At 41.8% G+C, this 18,820-nt stretch overlaps 1 protein-coding gene and 1 long non-coding RNA gene across 6 annotated transcripts in view; one reads left to right on the top strand and one right to left on the bottom strand.

The window, feature by feature from the left end:
* Nucleotides 1-1,190: 1,190 nt before the first annotated feature.
* Nucleotides 1,191-18,052, bottom strand: SCOC (short coiled-coil protein). 5 transcript variants are annotated; one of them, XM_083520175.1, is made up of 4 exons: nt 17,878-18,052; nt 5,417-5,491; nt 5,244-5,327; nt 1,191-4,216 (listed from the first exon to the last, which is right to left on the bottom strand). In XM_083520175.1, the coding sequence occupies exons 2-4, from the start codon at nt 5,436-5,438 to the stop codon at nt 4,074-4,076; spliced, it is 249 nt and encodes an 82-aa protein (XP_083376301.1). In that variant the 5' UTR covers nt 5,439-5,491; nt 17,878-18,052; the 3' UTR covers nt 1,191-4,073. The 5 variants fall into 5 exon arrangements, with proteins under 5 accessions (XP_083376301.1, XP_083376297.1, XP_083376298.1 ...); XM_083520171.1 differs by lacking the exon at nt 17,878-18,052 and adding an exon at nt 17,026-17,289; XM_083520172.1 differs by lacking the exon at nt 17,878-18,052 and adding an exon at nt 17,026-17,289 and having other exon boundaries at nt 5,417-5,488.
* The window catches only part of LOC310714669, a 29,966-nt gene continuing 18,620 nt past the window's right edge, over nt 7,475-18,820 (top strand). The window contains exon 1 of the long non-coding RNA XR_014529947.1: nt 7,475-8,230. This is a non-coding gene — a long non-coding RNA (uncharacterized lncRNA). The remainder of the gene's footprint in view (nt 8,231-18,820) is intronic.

The following is an 18,820-nucleotide window of genomic DNA, read 5'->3' as shown; positions in this document are numbered from 1 at the left end:
TCTGTTCTGCTTAAGTTAAACTCATTAATCCTTGCATTTTTTGGAATGACTGAAATGTCTCTCCTTAGAAGTAAACTAGTAAATATATACTGTAACCATAACATTCTATATTCAGCATAGCCCTCAAATGTTACTTTTTAAAATGTACACCTCAATGCAGGCAAGTTCAGAGAGGATTGATTTAAATCCTATTTTACATTGATACTACATTTCCTAAGAAGTGGTGCAGATGTGACCACTAAATCACCTGAATACACCACCATTAATTCTTACTGTAATTCAAAAATAGTTGGATGTTTGCATGCTTTACTTTTCCCTGCTAGAGGGAAAATCCTATACATAAATCCCATTACATTCAATGAAGCTTGCAAATGGGTATTAGGATTACAGTCTATGTTTCATTATCCTAACCATTGAGACCAACTATTGCTGAGAAACAACTTCTCTTCCCTGTTAAGAGCCTATTCTCATAGTACTATGATAGTGGTGGGTTACTGACAAGCTGCATACTTCCTGTTCAGTATCTGCAAAGTATCTTGAGGACTAGTCTGTTTTCCATTAGACAAGTGGTGAGAATAATATTTAACTGCTTGAATGGGCTCAGTAAATACACATCTGATGCTGCAACATTACTGAAACCAATAAGATATAGGTGGAAGACCAACTGAAGCCTCATGCAAGACTGGAATATCAGGAGCCAGAATGCATGTTAATGAGTCATTTAGGGATCAGGTGGGCAGAGGGCATTCAGTGAGTATATATCCGCAACAGCTAGAGGCCCGAGTTTAGCAGAATTGCTGTATCAGGTAACTATACTACTACTTGGGGGAAGATATTCATTCCTATAATTAAATGGCAGCAATGGTCACTATCATTTTCAAAATCCCAATGAGGCATTCCATATTAAACCTAATAATATGGACTAGCTATATGCATTATAGCACTACGCTGTTAAAACAGTTTAAAGTGGTCCCTTGTGTCTAAAATACAAAGCAGACAAAGTGGCAAAGGTAGACACAAAGAGGACAGAAGGGCAGCTCTGATTTCTTATAGGAGCCAATTTTTTTGCCTACTTAATGCAAACTACTAATGGTACAAAGAAAGGACAATGCTTCTAGCATACTACTTTACAACTATGGCACATGCTATAACTAGTAAAACTTTCAAAAAGATTCTAGTAACAGACCAAATGGGAGAAACTTGAAAGCTTTTATTTCATACAAGTTCCAAAATACAGCACAACTGTTAGTTTAACAAAGGCCACAGTAGTAAGGTTCTTTACAGTTACAACTATCTAGGACACCAAAATTCAGCATTACATTAACAATCTTCTACCCGATCATATCAAGATGGCACCTTCCCACACACTGGTGTGGGAAGAAGTTCCTACAAAAAGACTAGGTGGTGTATTCCTTGCTTGTGTACTACTTAGTAGTCCCTGCTAATCCTCAATTGCCTCTGGAAATGCAGATAACTGTGATGTCTAAAGCCCACTCGTGGGGAAGTCCTGAAAAAGCCTTGACCCACACCAACCCAAAAGTTATCCAAAGCTCTGAAAAATCATATCTCTAATCACTACACCAAGTTACAGATTTCCTGACCTGTCCTTCATGGGAGCAATCCTCTCTTGCACCAGTTCCATACCTTCTCCAAATCCCTTCTCCTTTTCAAATTTAACTACTGAGTTGAAAGAAATGGGTAGGGAAAAGAACTGTTGAGTTTATTTTCCAAGGTTCTTTTGCTTATTCAATGGCAAGAAAAAAATGTACACTTTCTAGAATACCTATTTGCAACAGAGGCTTGAATAAAGCCTTTATTGCTGAGAGTAAGGAAATAATCCTCAGTTTCTTACCATCTTCTGTATTCCAGCTCCCCCCTCCCAACTCAGTAAGGAGTTGGGGGAAAGAGGAAGTAAATTCTGAGCTGAAATTAGGGTGATCCGCATTAGTTGAGTTGGTTTACAGCCCACCCTAATACTAAAACCACCGGCCTTGGCACTCTTCAAGGCTAAATTGTTGTAACAGGCACATGCCACCTAAAGAGTTCACAATTTAGGTAGGGCTGTAGAACGGTGTGTTCCAAATTATGTTCTAACAGCCACAAATTCCTCAATGAGAAAAGCCATAATGTGGACAAGTTTCTTGAAAAGACAGTTTACCAGTTCTACAATGCACAGCTACAGAGGTGTGTCACAGGTAGCTTATATGGAGTGCTTGACTCAAGCACAAGCTAGGCTTGATTATGCACCATGAAACATGTCCCATAATGCTCTCCAAAACAATTTCTATGTCAGACGCACAAAGGTTATTTGGCAAACAAGTCAATGTGTAAATGCCAAGTTGGAAAGCCACTTCCCTAGAGTGGTCATCACACTCATCTGTTTAAATTTTATCTTGCCTTGATCCTGCACTACACTCGTTTTAGGAATGTTTTTACACTCTCTAGATTCTAAACCCTTGTTATGCCAGAGAAAGCTTTAATTTACTTTTGTCTATTAAAGTATGTCCCGTGATGGGGATGTTTTAGTTAGAATCTAATGCCTCAAATTAGGTTCCATTGTTTATAATACTGACAGCTGGAACGCAAAGACACTACTAGCTTGTGCTATATAACAGTGAATCCTGAAGGTAAGAATTATTCTGTGATGAGCTCAGACTTCTTCTGGACATATAATCTCAGACAATATGCCAGCCTCCCCACAAAGAGAAAAGTGTCCTGTTGCTTAAGTAAGAAATGAAATCTTCCCTGAAACCAGTAGTAAGGAAGCAGCAATAAGATTCCAAACAAAGCTAGAACTGGCCCAAGTAGAAACTGTTTTATTCCACATAGTCCTGTCCCCTACCAGCTGAACTACCTAATCTGTCAACATATGATGTCTGGCAACAGCAACATTTTATCAAAAGTATGAAGTTGTCATAATTTATCCACTTCATGTAATGTGTATTCACAGACATGAGACTGCTGCTATGCATACATGATAGTGATTAATTCGCTTGCTCATCCCACTACTTTGGCATATCCAAGTAAGCCTTGTTGAGCCTATGCAGAATGAATGGCTATGTCATAGGTTGAGAGTAACTTGGTGCCTTCTCCAACAACTGCTAATATTTCTTTAATATTTCAAAGGCACACTTCATGCTTTGAAAACCCCAAGTATTCTAATCCTGAAAGGCTGAACATTCTGTGTCAGCTAAAGGCTAGCAGCAGTTAATGAGGATTATGCAGAAAAAGAACTCTAGACTGCATCCATGTTTAGTGAAAACTCTTAAATACCTACTAATTGTTCATAAAGATACTTCTGTTGAGCTTGTACCACTAATGACCATTACAGCTGGCAGTTAAAATACCATGCTACTCGCTATTTTGTAAATAGGGGAGGACACTTTTAAGAGACTGCAAAACAATGAAGGCCAAGGTGTGACTCCCTTTCCTTGCAATATAATTTAAAGCAGGGTGTGGGTTTTTTAATGTTAATTTATCAGTTCAGGTATTGCAATGGTTTTTCAACCCTTCACAATTTTGCAAGCAATTACCGGTATCTAATAATATTAAATCCTTCACTTGCTTTCAAAGTAATATTTAAAAGCTAAGCTTTTGTGGTCTTATCTAGTAGAATGTAGAACACCATTGAGGAGATGAAGGATGAGGAGTGTTACAACTTTTTTGGAGCCCAGGGAAAGTCATGCAAATAACTCATTCCAAATAAGGATTTTCACATCACTCTACACAACACTATTATTCTGCTAGTGAACAGTAGTACCACTGTAAAAATTAAGATATCTAAAGTACTTGGCAGCTTATTACATGTTTTGACTAACATAAAAGCCGAGTTGAAAACTCTTGCCTTCAAACTGTGTAATAAATATTTCCTCTACACTATCTCTGCACATTGCTGAAAGCTAACACGATAGACTTGCACTGCCCAGTTGTTCATTTAAAATTGTCTAGCACTGCCAATAAATCTTCAAATATTCAATGATGCTACAAACTAACTTAAGTCATGTAGCCATATGCAATTTTAAAATTAAACAAAAGCAGCAGCAATACAATGTTACAGTTTGGTTACCAGTGCCTCACTTTCGTTTGCTTTTTGTGTCAGTAGTCTGAAAAACACTAGAGGCAGACATGAGATTTTCTATATATTGTCCAAGAACTTGATTTTCTGATTTCAGTTTCAGGTTTTCTTCTTTAACAGCATCTACTCTTGCAGACAGATCTGGAAGGACAAGGTGAATTTTAGAAGCAAATCACAACATCTGCTCTACTCTGAGTTTTAACTAAATGGTAGAAATAGACACATGAAAAGAAAAGCCCATTTTAAAGACATTCTGTATAGTGAAAGTTTATCCAATACTTTCCAATAAAATGTTCTTAAAACACGCAGTAACCCAGTGTCAAATTTAGTCCCTGCCTCAAGCAAGCCTCCTAGGAAAAGCATTCCAGAGTCAGGGTGCCACATGCATTGCAGTTATTTAAATGGAACATTATTAGAGCGTGAATAACTGTGGTCAATCTATCTCTGTCCAGGAATGGCTATAGCCAGAGTATCAGTGCTAGTAGATAAATATCAGTATTAGTAGACGAAAAGCACTTCATGTCTCAAGAGGCCATTCAGGCCCCTTTAAAAAGGGGTTGGGTCTAATAACATCCCTAGTCTACAAACCGGTCCAAAACAGTTGATCCCTCTAACCAACAGCATCGGCAACTTATCAGGAATTACCATCATCTAGACCAGGCTTCCTCAACCTTGGGCCTCCAGATGTTTTTGGCCTACAACTCCCATGATCCTTAGCTAGCAGGGATGGTCAGGGATGATGGGAATTGTAGTCTCAAAACATCTGGAGGCCCAAGGTTGAGGAAGCCTGATCTAGACCATTCACACTTCCACAGCTTCATCTGAATTTAATGAAAACAAGAATTAGAGCTGAGAGACATCAGCTTACTGATGATACTGTGTTCCAAAACCCCAGGTGACCTTACTCAACAGTTTCATGTAAAATATAGAATGCTAAGGCACACTATAGTATAAATGGCAAGGGAGGGAACAAAATGCACTTTCTGGACTGCACCCATAGTCACAATGTGAAACCCCTTGTTGACTTCTATGCTCCACCAGATTTAACAGAATTTGCAGGAACATCATCTTAGCTCAATCCGAACTGCAGTCTGTGTCAATGATAAGTTTCTATCCTTAAAATAATTCTGCATGTAGATAGGTTAACCTTCTGAATTAAGAAACTAACCTTCAAGTGTATGCTGGAGTTCCAAAACTTGATTAATAAGTCGTGTTTTTTCTTCCAATTCCACTTGATTTTCAGCCTCAACAGCTGTAAAAAAGAGATACTCTTTAGTGCAGCCCAGTACAGTATTACAATGCACAAGAGGGAAAACATTAAGTTGAAAAAATGCTTTATACCATCCATATCCGCATTCATCATCGTTGAACAGATCCAATCCACTGGTGAATCTTGTACTTCAGAAATGTACTCTCCTTAAAGAAGATAAAACTAGTCAACGGTATGTACAAATGCAGAACCAGGTTTTTTAGTTTAATATTTTAGAAGGGTAGCATTTGATATCTAAACTTCAATGTGAACAGCAACCAACAAAACATTGCTGTGAAAATAGACAAATCTGCTTTTGTCTTCTTTTAAAAAAAAGTAGTAAAATTGAACTTTTCCAGAAAAAGGAAGCAAAACAATATTCCTAAGGAAGACACAACAGTTATTTTCCAGTAGCAGCCAAATCTGCCACATTTTGCACACCAATATCAACTGCACCAACCTATTTCAACATTCTTGGGACACACTTTGCAAGGTGATATATGCTTTGAGCATCTTTGTTAATAACTGATCAGGTAGGCATCTGTTGACTGACTGTTGGCTACTTCTGCCAGCAATTTAAAACATACCTCGCCATCCAAGTTTTCTTGGACTATTAATACTGGCTCTTGGCATCTCTGGTTCCTATAACTGATAGGATGCTTCATTGACTTTCATTGACTCAAGCCTATTTACGTTTTTATACTGTTTGATTGCAATAAAGCTTCTAAATGTTTACAAAAAAATTTAAAACATTGAAATAATCCATAAAACATGTGGCTCTTATATGTTGTTGATGTTTAACTGTTCTGAAAGCCATCTTGGTGTTTCCCTGAAATGAAAGGCAGTATGCAGTTTGTTTTATTAATAATCCTTTAAGTTATGCATATCGATTTAGCTTCTATTAATTTACTATTTTAACCAAATTATACTACAGCCAACAGCAGTAACAGTTGACTGAAACAGCTGAATGAAAAACAAGAATGATTTATGTCGAATTTCAAGCTTGTTGAATGTTAACTGCAGGTGGTGGTCTGGGGTCCCACACTATTGGGTGCAATTATATTTTGTACAGAGTGAGCTCTTTAAAAGAGGCCTGGTGGATACAGAGTACACATGTTCCACGGGGCCTCTTTTAAAAGACTCACGCTGTATGTTGTCTATAAGCGTCCATATACAGTAGTACCATAACATTTCACATGCACATCTTCGAAGAAACTCATAGTTTTAATGCTGTATATTTTCGCTCTACAGGGGTGCATTCCCTATTGCCAGGCAGGTGAAAGGAGAGAGAGCCATCCTAATCAAGAAATGGATGGCGATTATTAACGTCAGGGGATGTTGGGTCCCTCATAAGCAAGGCTGGCATTTGAGAGGCGCTTGTTCATTTTCATTCCACCCACAACGCCTCGGTAGGAGGCAACGTCGCTGCTACCGGAAAGGCGGAGAACCCAGCGCTTCAGAGCTTTCTCTTGCGCACTCCCCAGAAGAAGAAGAAGAAAAAGCACCACCCAGCAACCCCCAAAAAACCCCCGATTTGATGCTGCATCCTGAAAACGGAGCCTGGGAGGAGGAAACCCTCCCCCTGCCAGCACATCCCCTCCACACCCCGGTCGCCTCGCCCTCCCAACCCGCAAGCAGGGAGCCCCGCCTCCCGCTCAGGTCCCCAGGCAAAGGAAGCGCGCGCTACTCACCTCTCCCCCACCTGCCCAGGTTGCCCTCGGACCCCAACCCTCGCCTAGTTCAACAGCGGCCAACTGCGACTGCGCAGCTTCTCCTTCGCCCAGCCGGCAGCGCACGCGCTTTGCTCCATGAAAACAACCGGCGGGGTGGGAGGGAGGGAGGAGGCAGGAGGGAGACGGCGGGCTTAAGGGGAGAGAGATGGCCCAGCCAGCCATCGAATCACAGCAAACGAAAGCGGACGGCCCTTCGCGAGGCAGCCAATAAGCGGAGGGAGACATCGGCAGACGCTTCCATCAGCTGTGGGGGCGGAGTCTCTTCGCCTTCGCCGGCCTGCTTCCGCAGGGCGGAGAAGTAAACAGGGCTGATAGGAGCAGACGCCTCCCATCGCTAGTTCCTTCTCTCCCCCACCCCCGTCCCTCAAGTCAAGTCGTGGGCCTGAATGAAGGCTTTAATTCATAAGAGAGCAGAGCGGCAGCGGCTGCAAAAACACGTCCCAAACGGCGCTGCTTTCCCTGGGCTACGTCATAAGCACCTCCCGCTCCAGTTACAAGACATATTTCCGTAACCTGAAGAAACACTTTTTGAGACAGAACGACGTGTGTCAGGGGTTGTTCACCGGTAAAGGAAACGAAGGAACCTCCCACTGCCGTGCTCTGAAGCGAAAAATGCTTGCTCCTATTTTGTAACTGCATTTATCTCCCACATTTCCTGTAGTGAGGTCGATGGGGCGGACGTGATTTTTCCCTCCTTTTCATGGCATCTTTCACCTGGTTAGGTGAAAGACATAGTGAGGGACTGACTTAAGGTTAGCCAAGGAACTTCGTGGCTGAGGGGAGATTTGAAACCTAGTCTGGGTCCTAGTCCGAGGCTGTAATCACATTTATTTCCCACTCTTCTCCCAGAGGGCTTTGCCTCACCTTTAAACGTCACAACAACATGGTGAGAAGGACCAATGCTGAAACCACTTTGCTGAGTCGCTGATATTTGTTTCCTACTCTCCAGAGTGCTTTGCCTCACCTTTAATTGTTGCAACAACATGGCAAGGTTGGTCAACATCATGACCAAGGGCTGCAACCCTACAGACAGTTGGGTCAAACTGAATGCTGTGGCACTCATGAAGGAAGCATTGCAAGAAACTAGCTAGAGGAGACTAGAGAACAAATGCGAAGTTTGTTCCTTATGCAGATTTTATTCGTAGGATAAGAAGAATAAACAAAGCAAAACAGGTAAGCCTAAGGCCCTTTTCAGTTGCCTCTATGTGGCAGCAGGGTTAGACTCCTGACAGCTGAGATGCAACACTTAGACTGGCTCAAGCACTGGGATGGGATTATCTTTCCAGAAACAGGTCACGTCTTTCCTTTATGTACTGCCTTACTATGCTGCTCAAGTAAATTGATGCTCAAGTAATTAGTCTGTTCCTTGGTTTACATTCACATGGCCTTGAGGATGTTTTTGCAAGGCCAGGAGAGTATCCCCAATAATCATGTGGTCACCTGAATGGACTAGGACCAGATGGACTTCAATGGTTGGCATGCAGCCACAATCCAGTACTAAGAGTGTTCCTATGACACTCTCAGACTGTACACTCTCTTGGCATAACTTCTACATGGCAATGCTGCCTACAAGAGATGGAATTAACTCCTTGGAGGATTCAGGCCCATACCTAAGCATGAATTTGGCATGGGGGGAGCAATTGTTAGGCACCACCTAAACCCTTATTGAAATCACAGTGGTCTTCCATGATGTTGCAATACAAGATGGGTACCTTTTTTTGACCAAGGGCCCCCCTCTGGGCCACCTTCCAAGGGCCACAAGCCAGTGGTGGCTAGGACCAGAGGTAAAAGCGTACAAAGCAGTAAATGCTAATTTTACCTTTTTTTCAGTAGGCTAGTTTCTACGCACACTCACACACCCCTCCCATTTGCCCCCAAGCCTGAGGTTCCCCACTCCATTATACCACCATGGAGTACCAGAGGAAGATTTCTAGGGCAGTACAGCTGGACAATCCTGTGCTTCAATAGGTTAGTAAAGGGTTGGAAAAAGATGCTGAGCTCTCAGTTACAGTGCTAGTGAGGCTTAGTGGGTGGAGAGAATAAAAAAGCTATTTGGCTAAAGGGTTTTAATAGAGTAATTAACTGCTTCTTTTAAGGTGTCTTAGTTTAACATTAATAGTTGAATATAAGCTTCTGATATTTAAAGTGTCAGGAACAAGTTAACATAGTATGTACTCGTTTAAACCTAGCAATATGATTTTAAAGTAACCAGAGAAGCGTGTGCACTTAAATCATGTAATGTGGCATATAAATGTAAATGCCTTTGTTACATTCATCTGTGTTTGTACTATGCCTGCACCCCACAGTTTCTGGGTCAGTGGTACGTTAAGGGTTCAGAGGGAATAAGAGAGATTGAATGGTGAAAGTGACACAGATGTAGGTCACCCTGTGCTGTGGGAGCTGAATTTTCTTACTATTGTGTGAATGATGAAATACACTCCCTTCCCTACACAGTGCTCAACCTCAGTATATCTATAGAACCTTCTACACTGTAATGTACGAAAATGGCTCTTGTAAGGTGTGGTGATGTAAGGCATGGGGCTTATCTTAGAGGTGTGGAGCCTGTGTCCCTCAAGGTGTTGATGGACCAGTCACCAGAACATGCATCATCCCTGACTATTGGCTGTGCTGGCTGGGGCTGATGGGAGTTCAAGTCCAAAAACATCTGCATGGTCACAGGTTTTTCAACCCTGCTTTTTCAGCAAACTAGCTAATTTTCAACACTCCTCTCTGCAAACTCACAATTTAGCAAATGTATAAATTCTTATACCAGAAACGCTTGCAAAATACATGTCAAGAAATACTGGTGGTTATACTGGTGCTTATCAGGATAAAAACATTATGAATATACCAATATATTTATTTTTTAAAAGAGTATATTGTTTCCCCATAGACATGTTTCATTGAGGAACAAAATTTCAGGTGGAATGAAAAGAGGAATGTTGAAGGAACTAATAAAAAGGGCAGAGTTAGGGAGACCTCTGCTGTCTAGAGAGGGGACTTGCAAATGCTTTTTTCTGGTAAATAATTTCAGTTGTTTCCAGTATGTAGAAATGTATTTGTAGCCCCAGTTTTATAAATCTCACAGTGGTATGACAACTTACACCCCTGTCCCAAATTAACACATATCATGCCAAATTATTTCTGTGGGTTTAGGTGGGCCTAAAACAGTTTTCTCCACTGCTACACTGCAAACCGCTTTTGAAACTGAGGTGTCAGTGGTGCAGTGAGATTAGACTCTGGACTCTGACGATGTCTCTCTCTTTAGCTGGCCATGTGTACTGATTCACTTACTTAAAAATGTGGTCAGCCAGCCGTGCTGCATTTGGAGAGCCTCCTGGTCATTCTGCTGGACCAGTAGGGCCCTGATGGCACCATAATGAGGTGCATGGGAACTATGGCATAGTGGTTTGCTAGTAAAATTTTAAAAGAAGTTCTCTGACTCCTAGCCATTGCTTGGAAATAGGTTTGCACTGATTTCAGTGGAACATAGATCCAGATTAAGATGTCTAAGATTGCCACCTTGTACAGCTGAACATTTTTACCAGCCTCTTTGTGAAGGCTATTTGTGTGTACTAGCCTCTGGAGAACTTAATGTATGGGGTAAGTGATGTAACTTTCTTCAACCCTTCTTTTAACTGTAAGACCTGTGTTTTCTTTCAGGTAGGGTGTTTATGCACTTCTAGTTATCAGCAGTTTCCTTACTCCTATTTATCTAGAACAGGGATGGGGTCCTAGAGCTGATTTGCAGACCAGATTATTATCCCCCCGACTCCTCATGATCCAGGTTTGGCAGGTGGGCAGAGTTATACCCACCTGTCAGTTACCTGATATCAAAATGACACCAAGTTTTCTTTTTTGCCCATAGGCATCTTCAGAAGCCCTTTTAAAGTGCAAGCGAGGAGGGAGGCTATGCCTTGGCTGAGCCCAGTTGGCATGACTTTTCAGAAGCATTTGCTATTACGTATGTCTGTCAATCTCACTCCTGATGTAAAGTGCGGTGCAATAAATGGCTCAAGCTGGATAAGGAAGATTGGTTAAGGACACCACAATACTCCACAGCACTCCTGTCAAACTAGTAGGCAGTTACCTAGTAGAAAATATATGGCCCACTTAATATTACACAATACGTAGTGCAGCAGAAAAGCTATGTAGATGGAAATTCGCTTTGGGGTGTTTGTTTTACGCCACTTCCAACAGTTTATAAATATATAAGTAATTCAATATATGAAAGGATTTACAGTTGATCCTCGCCCTTTCTGTCATACAGATAATATAATTAGAGCTGCTTCAAGCTGTTTGCCTTCAGAAAAGGCCCTTTTAAAACCTACATAATCCTTTCAAATCCCTGCAAACAGGCATTCAGTTTTGTAGCTGTGACTTTGGAACTTGTCTGTGACACTCTCCCATTGGCTAGTGAAATGTTGCTAGAATGAAGGAAATCTGTTTCTCCCCCTATGAGATGGCTTGCTTCACTGGTTGCTAAACCAACTTAGCAACCAAGAGGTCATTTTAGGCTTCTGGCCATTGAGCTACTTCTATGATATTGTCAGAGCACGCCAGTTCCCCTGTTTCCAGTTCATTTCATTAAGGACTCAAGGAAAAGACAATAGTTGCACTGAATATTGCTGTACCGCATGTCAGTTGTGGGTTGGTGAAAGAGGCATAAGTGAGTGGAGCAACAAATGTAAATTTTACCTTTGTACAGTAGGCTATTTTGTGTATACACTCATACACTCCTTGGTTTCCTGCACCCAGGCAACCAAGAGACATTATTAGAGTTGAAGGAAGCATTCCAGCTGGCCAAAACATTCATGGAGGGTGTAAAGCAGGGCTGGCGAGGACTGTGGCTGGAGAGAGCCCAAGAGTCACATAATGGGGGAAAGGAAGGGCTGCATTTGACCCCCAGGCCTCAGACTCTCTACCCTTGTTCTAAAGGACAGAAGCATGCTGACAGTCGTCTAAGTTGCTACCTTAGGTACTCTCTACTAAATCCAGTAGAAAAGAATATGAGATCAGCATACTAGGTTTATGCCAACATTCTGTGTTAGCATTGCACTGCTGTAACTGCTTTGCTAGTGGTAAATGGCCAGTGCAAAAGGAGAATCAACAAAACTGGGGAGGGCAGATGCAGTGTTTAATCAAAATTGTATGCTCACTCAGAGCTCTCTCTCCCCAGAGCAGAGTGAGGCTATACCAACAAAAGGTACAGGATAAGCAAAAACACCAGAAGCAGAGTCAGTGGAGAGTCCAAGCAACTGCATGTGACTCCAAGTCTCCCGGCACCACCCTGACCACATCAGAAGATGAAATTTTAACTAGTTCAGCAGCCAGCCATGCTGCAGCACTAGGAATATGCACACCCTTGAGGTAGTAGCCAATCATGACACAGCACAATAATTTCAAGTGCACTGTGGGGAAACCAAGATGGTGGCATCAATGGGCTCTGAGTCTCCTGTTGTCTCTAAACAATGGGAAGGGTTAAAATAAATGGGAGAAAGGTGAAATGCTACCCAGCCTGTGGATAAGTCTGTTGCCATTGTCATAAGATGATGAACGACTGAAAATACATAAGCATAAATAGGTAGGAAAGGGGGACCTGGGAGGTCACTGGCTGCTGGGATACCAGAGTTGACCCATGGAAAGAAAGAAGTAAAGGTGTAGACTTCACCACTACTTTTCCCCATGCCCTTTAAAGGCTTCACGTACTTCATTGCTGCATTAGGTTGCTATTAAAGGCACAGATACAAGGCCAGTTGAAAATATGGTAATCCTACTCTATCATTCTTTTCATAGAGAAAATCAATATAATATAGTTATAATTGTATGAGCAGTACACTGAATGTAATATTTTATAAAGCAGCTCATCAAGAGATTAATGCCCTGTCAGTGTTGCTTAAAGAAAATTAAGAGAACTCACTCTGCTTCTGGAATGACTTAAAAATTGCCATTAGTAATGTACTGCTCATCTACGTGTTCATTAAGACATTATATAGTTAGCTCTTTCACTTGAGCTATATGGATTTTCATATTACAATCTTACAAAGAGATTTTTTTTAAAGAGCAAGGCACCAGGAGCCCAGAAGTCAAAACTGGCTGAAGTGTAAATATGAAACAGTGCTAGTTCATTTATTTTCCTCTTGATTCTTTTCTTATATTTCTCTGACAGTGCAATCCTATATATGAAAGAAGTAAGTCTCACTGAGTTCGGTGGGGCTTGTTCCAAGGTACTGTATAAGATTGCTTTTGGAAGAGTAATTTTAATCTCTGGGAGGGAGCAGTGGGACAAGGCAGGGCAGAACTGCCACATTCAAAGCCCAGACCCTCCATGTGTCCCTATTTTCCAGGGATGCCCCTGATTTAGAGAAGGCATCCCAGTTTCTGATTTGATCCTGGAATGTCCAACTTTTCCTTAGGATGTCTCTATTTTCATTTGAGAAATGTTGGTGGGTATGGAGTTATCCGACCCCTAAGCCATCTGAAGGCAATCCTTTATAGGGAAGGTTCTTATGTTTAATGTTTTTTTTTTAAAATATATATTTTATTAAGGATTTTCTTGTTTTACAGAAGTGTAGTGCCTCGTATTCCCCCCCCCCCATGTGACATTTTTACAAATCCGTTTCATTTGTTGAGGCATTAGGGGGAGAAGAAAAGAAAAAAGAAAGGGGGGGGTGGAGAGAGGGAAGATGGATAGGGGTGGGGTCGGGTGGCGGTGTTTCTATTATGTTTAATGTATGTAGAGTTTGGTGTCAGCGTTGCTTGTGTTGTTCGCTTGTGTTCCTTTGGTGGTGAGAGAGGTTGGGGTTGGCCTAGGTTGTGATTGTTTGCTTGTGATTGGCTGTGGTGATCTTTGTTTTCGTGTGTGAGTGAGGTGGGTGGGTGTTTTGGATCAGGTTAGCCATATTGATTTGTATGCTGTTGGTGGATTATTGTTTATGTTTAATGTTTTATTATGTTTTTATATGTGTTGGAAGCTGCCTAGAGTGGCTGGGGCAACACAGTAAGATGTGTGAGGTATCAATAGTAAAATTATCATTATGGAATGGTACGTCCCCATTTTCATCAGAGAAATGTTGGAGGGTATGGAAGCCCTGCCAACTTCTACTGGCCAGGGTGGAAGGCAACTTCTTAGTGCCAAAGGAGATCAGGAGGCCCCTTAGCAGCTGACATGGCTGGAGGAAACAGCTTGGATTCAAAGCACTTGCTCCAGTGATTTAAACCCAATCCACTTTCTCAGGAGAATGAAAAAATACACCTTTAAAAAACTGATAATTGTTTTCTTTATAGAAGAAGATGAATTTATTCAAAGTGCTTTCTCCAATGCATTGAATACAATCATCTTTTCTCTGGGAATAAAGCAGTGCTCCATTTTTTTAAAAAGCATTTTCTCTCTTTCTCGAGAAACCACTCTGTATTCATCAGCTTTCTCTGAAAAGGGGGAAATGCTCCATTTTTAGGAGAATTTCCCCCTCTGCAGAGGCTTCCGAGTTCCATGTAACTGATAATCTGCTGACTGTTGGTTACAGGGAGTTTACTTGTGGGCACACTTCTAGCGCCGATCAGATGATTGGTACTGAAAACTTGTCTTCAAAGGAGGTTGCCATAACCGACAATCAGTTGATTGGCAGTTACAGCTACCTCCTTTGAACATGGACAGGTATCAACCACCTTACAGCATTCTGGTGTCAGGTGTTTGACAGATGAGTGGTCTCACCCACCTGTCAATCTTGACCCTAGCGGGTGGGCGGGGGGAGAGATTTGTCCCACCAGACAGATCCAGTTACCCACTCTAGGTGTAGACAGTACTGAGTTAGATGGTCCAATATTTGAGTCGGTATAAGGCAGCTTCCTGTGCCTAATCCTGTGCTCGGCTTGGCTCCGCTGCACCCCACCTCATCCCTATAATGTTCCAGTTTGGGACACTACACTTGCAGAAACGCTATCATAGTAGCATATCATCCACCACACTTTCTGCAGCCACAGTGGAGGCCTCAGCAGTGGCCAGCATGTGAACATATCCACTATATCCTTCCCTCTCCAGCAGCAACAGTCAGTGGTTAAGTTAAGGACTACACTCTAGCCAGGTATTAATGGTATCATAACCTGATATTATCGTCTGCCTATGAGAACAGCACGTTTTCATAGCACAGTGATAATTAGCCATAGTTAATGTATTCCAGGTTCTAATTAAAATTTTCTAAAGCCAGCTGTCATTGCTTTCAATAGAAATGAGAGGCATAATCAGGACTGGTAAAGACTTTCTGGCACTTTTGCATGAATATCTGCAATATACCACAGTTGCATCGACAGAAGCTCTGTGTGCTGTTGCCCGTCATATAACAGGCAAATAGTATAACCTATCACTTCTGGGGAGCACTTTTAGAGCTTTTATTGCAGATACATTTTCTGCATTGGGCAACTTCCTACCATGTGCATCCTGAGAGATAGTCATTTATTTAACCATAGTACAGGTTCAAGAGGAGTAAGAATGCAGAGGCAGATCTAGGGGAGTACAATGGTCACACTGGGCACTGAGCCAAGAGGGTGCCTCAATGATGTAGAAGTGAAGGTGAGAGGCTGGGGGGGGGGGGGAGCACTGAATTTTGGTGTCACACAGGGCGCCACTGAAGTTTGAAAGCCCAACTCTGCCACTGTGGAATTATGCATACATTTTGCTATTTTGGGGGGTGCAAAAGTGTCTAATTGCCTTGCTGAGGAGCTTCCTATGAATCATTGGTATTTAGGCTATAGTATCTCTAAATTCGGGATGCAGGTGGCGCTGTGGATTAAACCACAGAGCCTAGGACTTGCCGATCAGAAGGTTGGCGGTTCGAATCCCCACGACGGGGTGAGTTCCTGTTGCTCGGTCGCTGCTCCTGCCAACCTAGCAGTTCAAAAGCACGTCAAAGTGCAAGTAGATAAATAGGTACCACTTCGGCAGGAAGGTAAACGGCGTTTCTGTGCGCTGCTCTGGTTCGCCAGAAGCGGCTTAGTCATGCTGGCCACATGACCCGGAAGCTGTATAAAGTATAAACCTTGGCCAATAAAGTGAGGTGATCACCACAACCCCAGAGTCGTCCGTGACCGGACCTAATGGTCAGGGGTCCCTTTACCTTTATCTCTAAATTCAAAGTGCCTGACATTTCTATAGTCTGCTTTTTATATTCAAAACTATCAGGTGACCATTGAGAACAGTGATGCTCTACTGCACATCCACAAGCAAGAAGAATAGTCTGGAATGGTATACCACTGGAAGCATTTGGGCCTGCCCCTACCGTGTCTTAATGTGGATTTTGAACCCCTTATGCCTCTTTTAATTCTTCCTCAGCCATGCAGCATTCTCCTCCAACTACTGTTGTCCCATACTTTCTTCTCCCTAAACCTAGAGAGTCCCTGAACTTTGAAAATCCATAGGAGATCTAGGGAATATCCGGATTTAGGAAGTGTGGGACAGCAGTAATTGAAGGAGAACGCCACAAGGGCGGGGAAGAATTAAGAGAGGCACAAGGGATTCAAAATCCACTTTGAGCCAAGACAGGCACTAATTTGTCAGGGGCAACAGGGGGCAGATTTTTTAATTCAACAATTGCAACTGAGTTTTCTAAAACAGTATTATCATTCTTTTAAGAACACTCTCCCTTTAATACACACCACATCATATGCCTATTTTGAAGCTCAGTTGCAAACCACTCTGAGAACTTCATAGTCAAAAGTATGGCATATCTCAGTGCCATAGTAAATAAATAAATAAATGCCTGTGACAATCCCACGCCTTTACAAAGCCATCACCAAAATTTACTCCAAATGCTTTATAAAAATGCTAGTCCAGAGACTAATGATTAACAAGAGATGTGCATTGTCATGTTTGAACACACATTCATGTAACAGAATGGATATCCTGTAAGGCTAAATATATTTTTAGCCCTTAGGTCGTACATGTTTATAACAAGCCACCTATGTTCCCTTACCTGAGTCATCAGCCAAGGAAATATTAGTAAAGCTGTCATCCTCCTCTTCCAGAGAACCTTCCATTTTGTTTCAGTGAGGTTTTTTAAATTTCAGGAGTGCGTTAAAGAGAAAGCAGCATATCCTATTTTCCTCTTGTTAAATCTTTAATGATTCCACCCACCCACCAGAGGCTACTTGATCCTTGCACTAAAAACGAAACACTTCTTGTTCTTACTAACAACGGCACGCTTGTGCACGGAAGGATCTCTGCAACCCTGAGCTGCCTCCCGGAAACAGCTATGGTACAAAAGTTAAATAGTTACAAGTTGCAACGCCTTACGCCAATAGGTGCTGAGTAATCACCATTGTTTCAGTTTTGTACAGTATTTTATCCATGAGGGAATAATGGAAGAACCAGATATACATGCGCCACTTGCTGTTCAGCTCAGGCAGATGTGCCTTTCAGAATCTGAAAATTAGAAGCCCCGTCCAAAACACACTTAGAAAGGTGTATAATTTTATTTAGTGACACAACAAATTTAGTGTGATCCTATGCACATTAACTTGGAAATAAAGCTAACTGAGAACTTGTGAGAAGACATTTTCTTTGGTGTATAGATGAGTTTGCAAGAGAGAGGGCCTGTGATTCGTGTAGTGCTTGATCTGTGATGGCTCAAGTCTGATCTAGACATTTCACTTACCAGAGATAATTCTCTGTTTTCATATAGTATTCATGTTGTATCATGTGCAATTGGCATGTTGGGTTCCTGGCTTTCCACCTTAGGAGTCAGGGCCACCTTAGCAAAGTACCATCTGATGCCCCCTCCCCACATTAGTTCCCTGCCCACCCACCTCACTAGCTATGGGCTTACCTGGAAACAGTGGTAGGTAGCTGGGAAGTCATTTCAGGTTCCATCACAGTTCCTGGATAGCCAGGACATTTTTCATATTGGGATTCATCTGAATCCAGTGCACACCCCTACCAATTACCCTCTCCAGCTGTGTCCTTCCGTGATCATCAAATTGTGCTTGGGCATTCCCCTGAGCATTAGCATCAATTTTTCAAGGTGTGTATGTATTTGCAATGGGCAGGTATGCCAGAAAAGTTCCAGAGTTGCCCATTGGCTCACATACAATGCATTTAATTTTGTTCTGAACTCCTAACCCTAAGTAAAAAATCATGTAAGATTTAATTAACACTTGTCGATACCTTTTAAAATAAGTATTCAGCCTCATAAAATAGAGCACAGTCTGCATGTAATTTTGTGTGCTTCATTCTGCAGAGCCAACACAAGCACAAAACCTTAATATCCATTGGGCTAAAGCGTCTAAATAATCCTGTTGACATATAAATATATTTGTCTTTGGTTAAACTATATGCCTGTAGAACTACAGGATATTTACTGTTTGAACTCTATAGATCTTATCTAAAATGTTTAATTAATATTCCTTGCCACTATCAATAGTTTCCTATTATTTGTGCCATCTGGCTTCTCTCTGGTAGGTAATTGACATGAATGAAATGTATTGGCTCCTTATAAACTAGATTAAATTTTGCCGAGTGAACACAGGGCCTCTTAGTCTTCCTTGCTTTATCAGCAATGTGGCAATGGATACTATAAAATAAATGCAAATATATACTTGTACATATAATGGGTTGTATCCAACTAACAGCACTAACAAAACCCAAGATCTCACCAGGATGAGAGAATTCGGATTCAACAGATCTTGATATTTGCTGTCTGAACCTCAGATATCCTGGGGTAAGGTTGGCCCTCACCCTGCATCAACCAGGGGTCAGCCAGTGGAATTTAA

Source organism: Podarcis liolepis, assembly GCF_965112155.1.
Source record: "Podarcis liolepis genome assembly, chromosome: 9".
Taxonomy (NCBI): Eukaryota; Metazoa; Chordata; class Lepidosauria; order Squamata; family Lacertidae; genus Podarcis; species Podarcis liolepis.
This window is presented reverse-complemented; position numbering and strand designations above follow the sequence as displayed.

Coding starts and splice junctions, on each gene's coding strand:
- SCOC (XM_083520171.1), bottom strand. CDS start 17,089: ATGGAAGGTTCTCTGGAAGAGGAGGATGACAGCTTTACTAATATTTCC. Junction 5,492..17,025: donor TTCCTTGGCTGATGACTCAG/GTAAGGGAACAT, acceptor ATCTTCTTTAAG/GAGAGTACATTTCTGAAGTA. Junction 5,328..5,416: donor GATGAATGCGGATATGGATG/GTATAAAGCATT, acceptor TCTTTTTTACAG/CTGTTGAGGCTGAAAATCAA.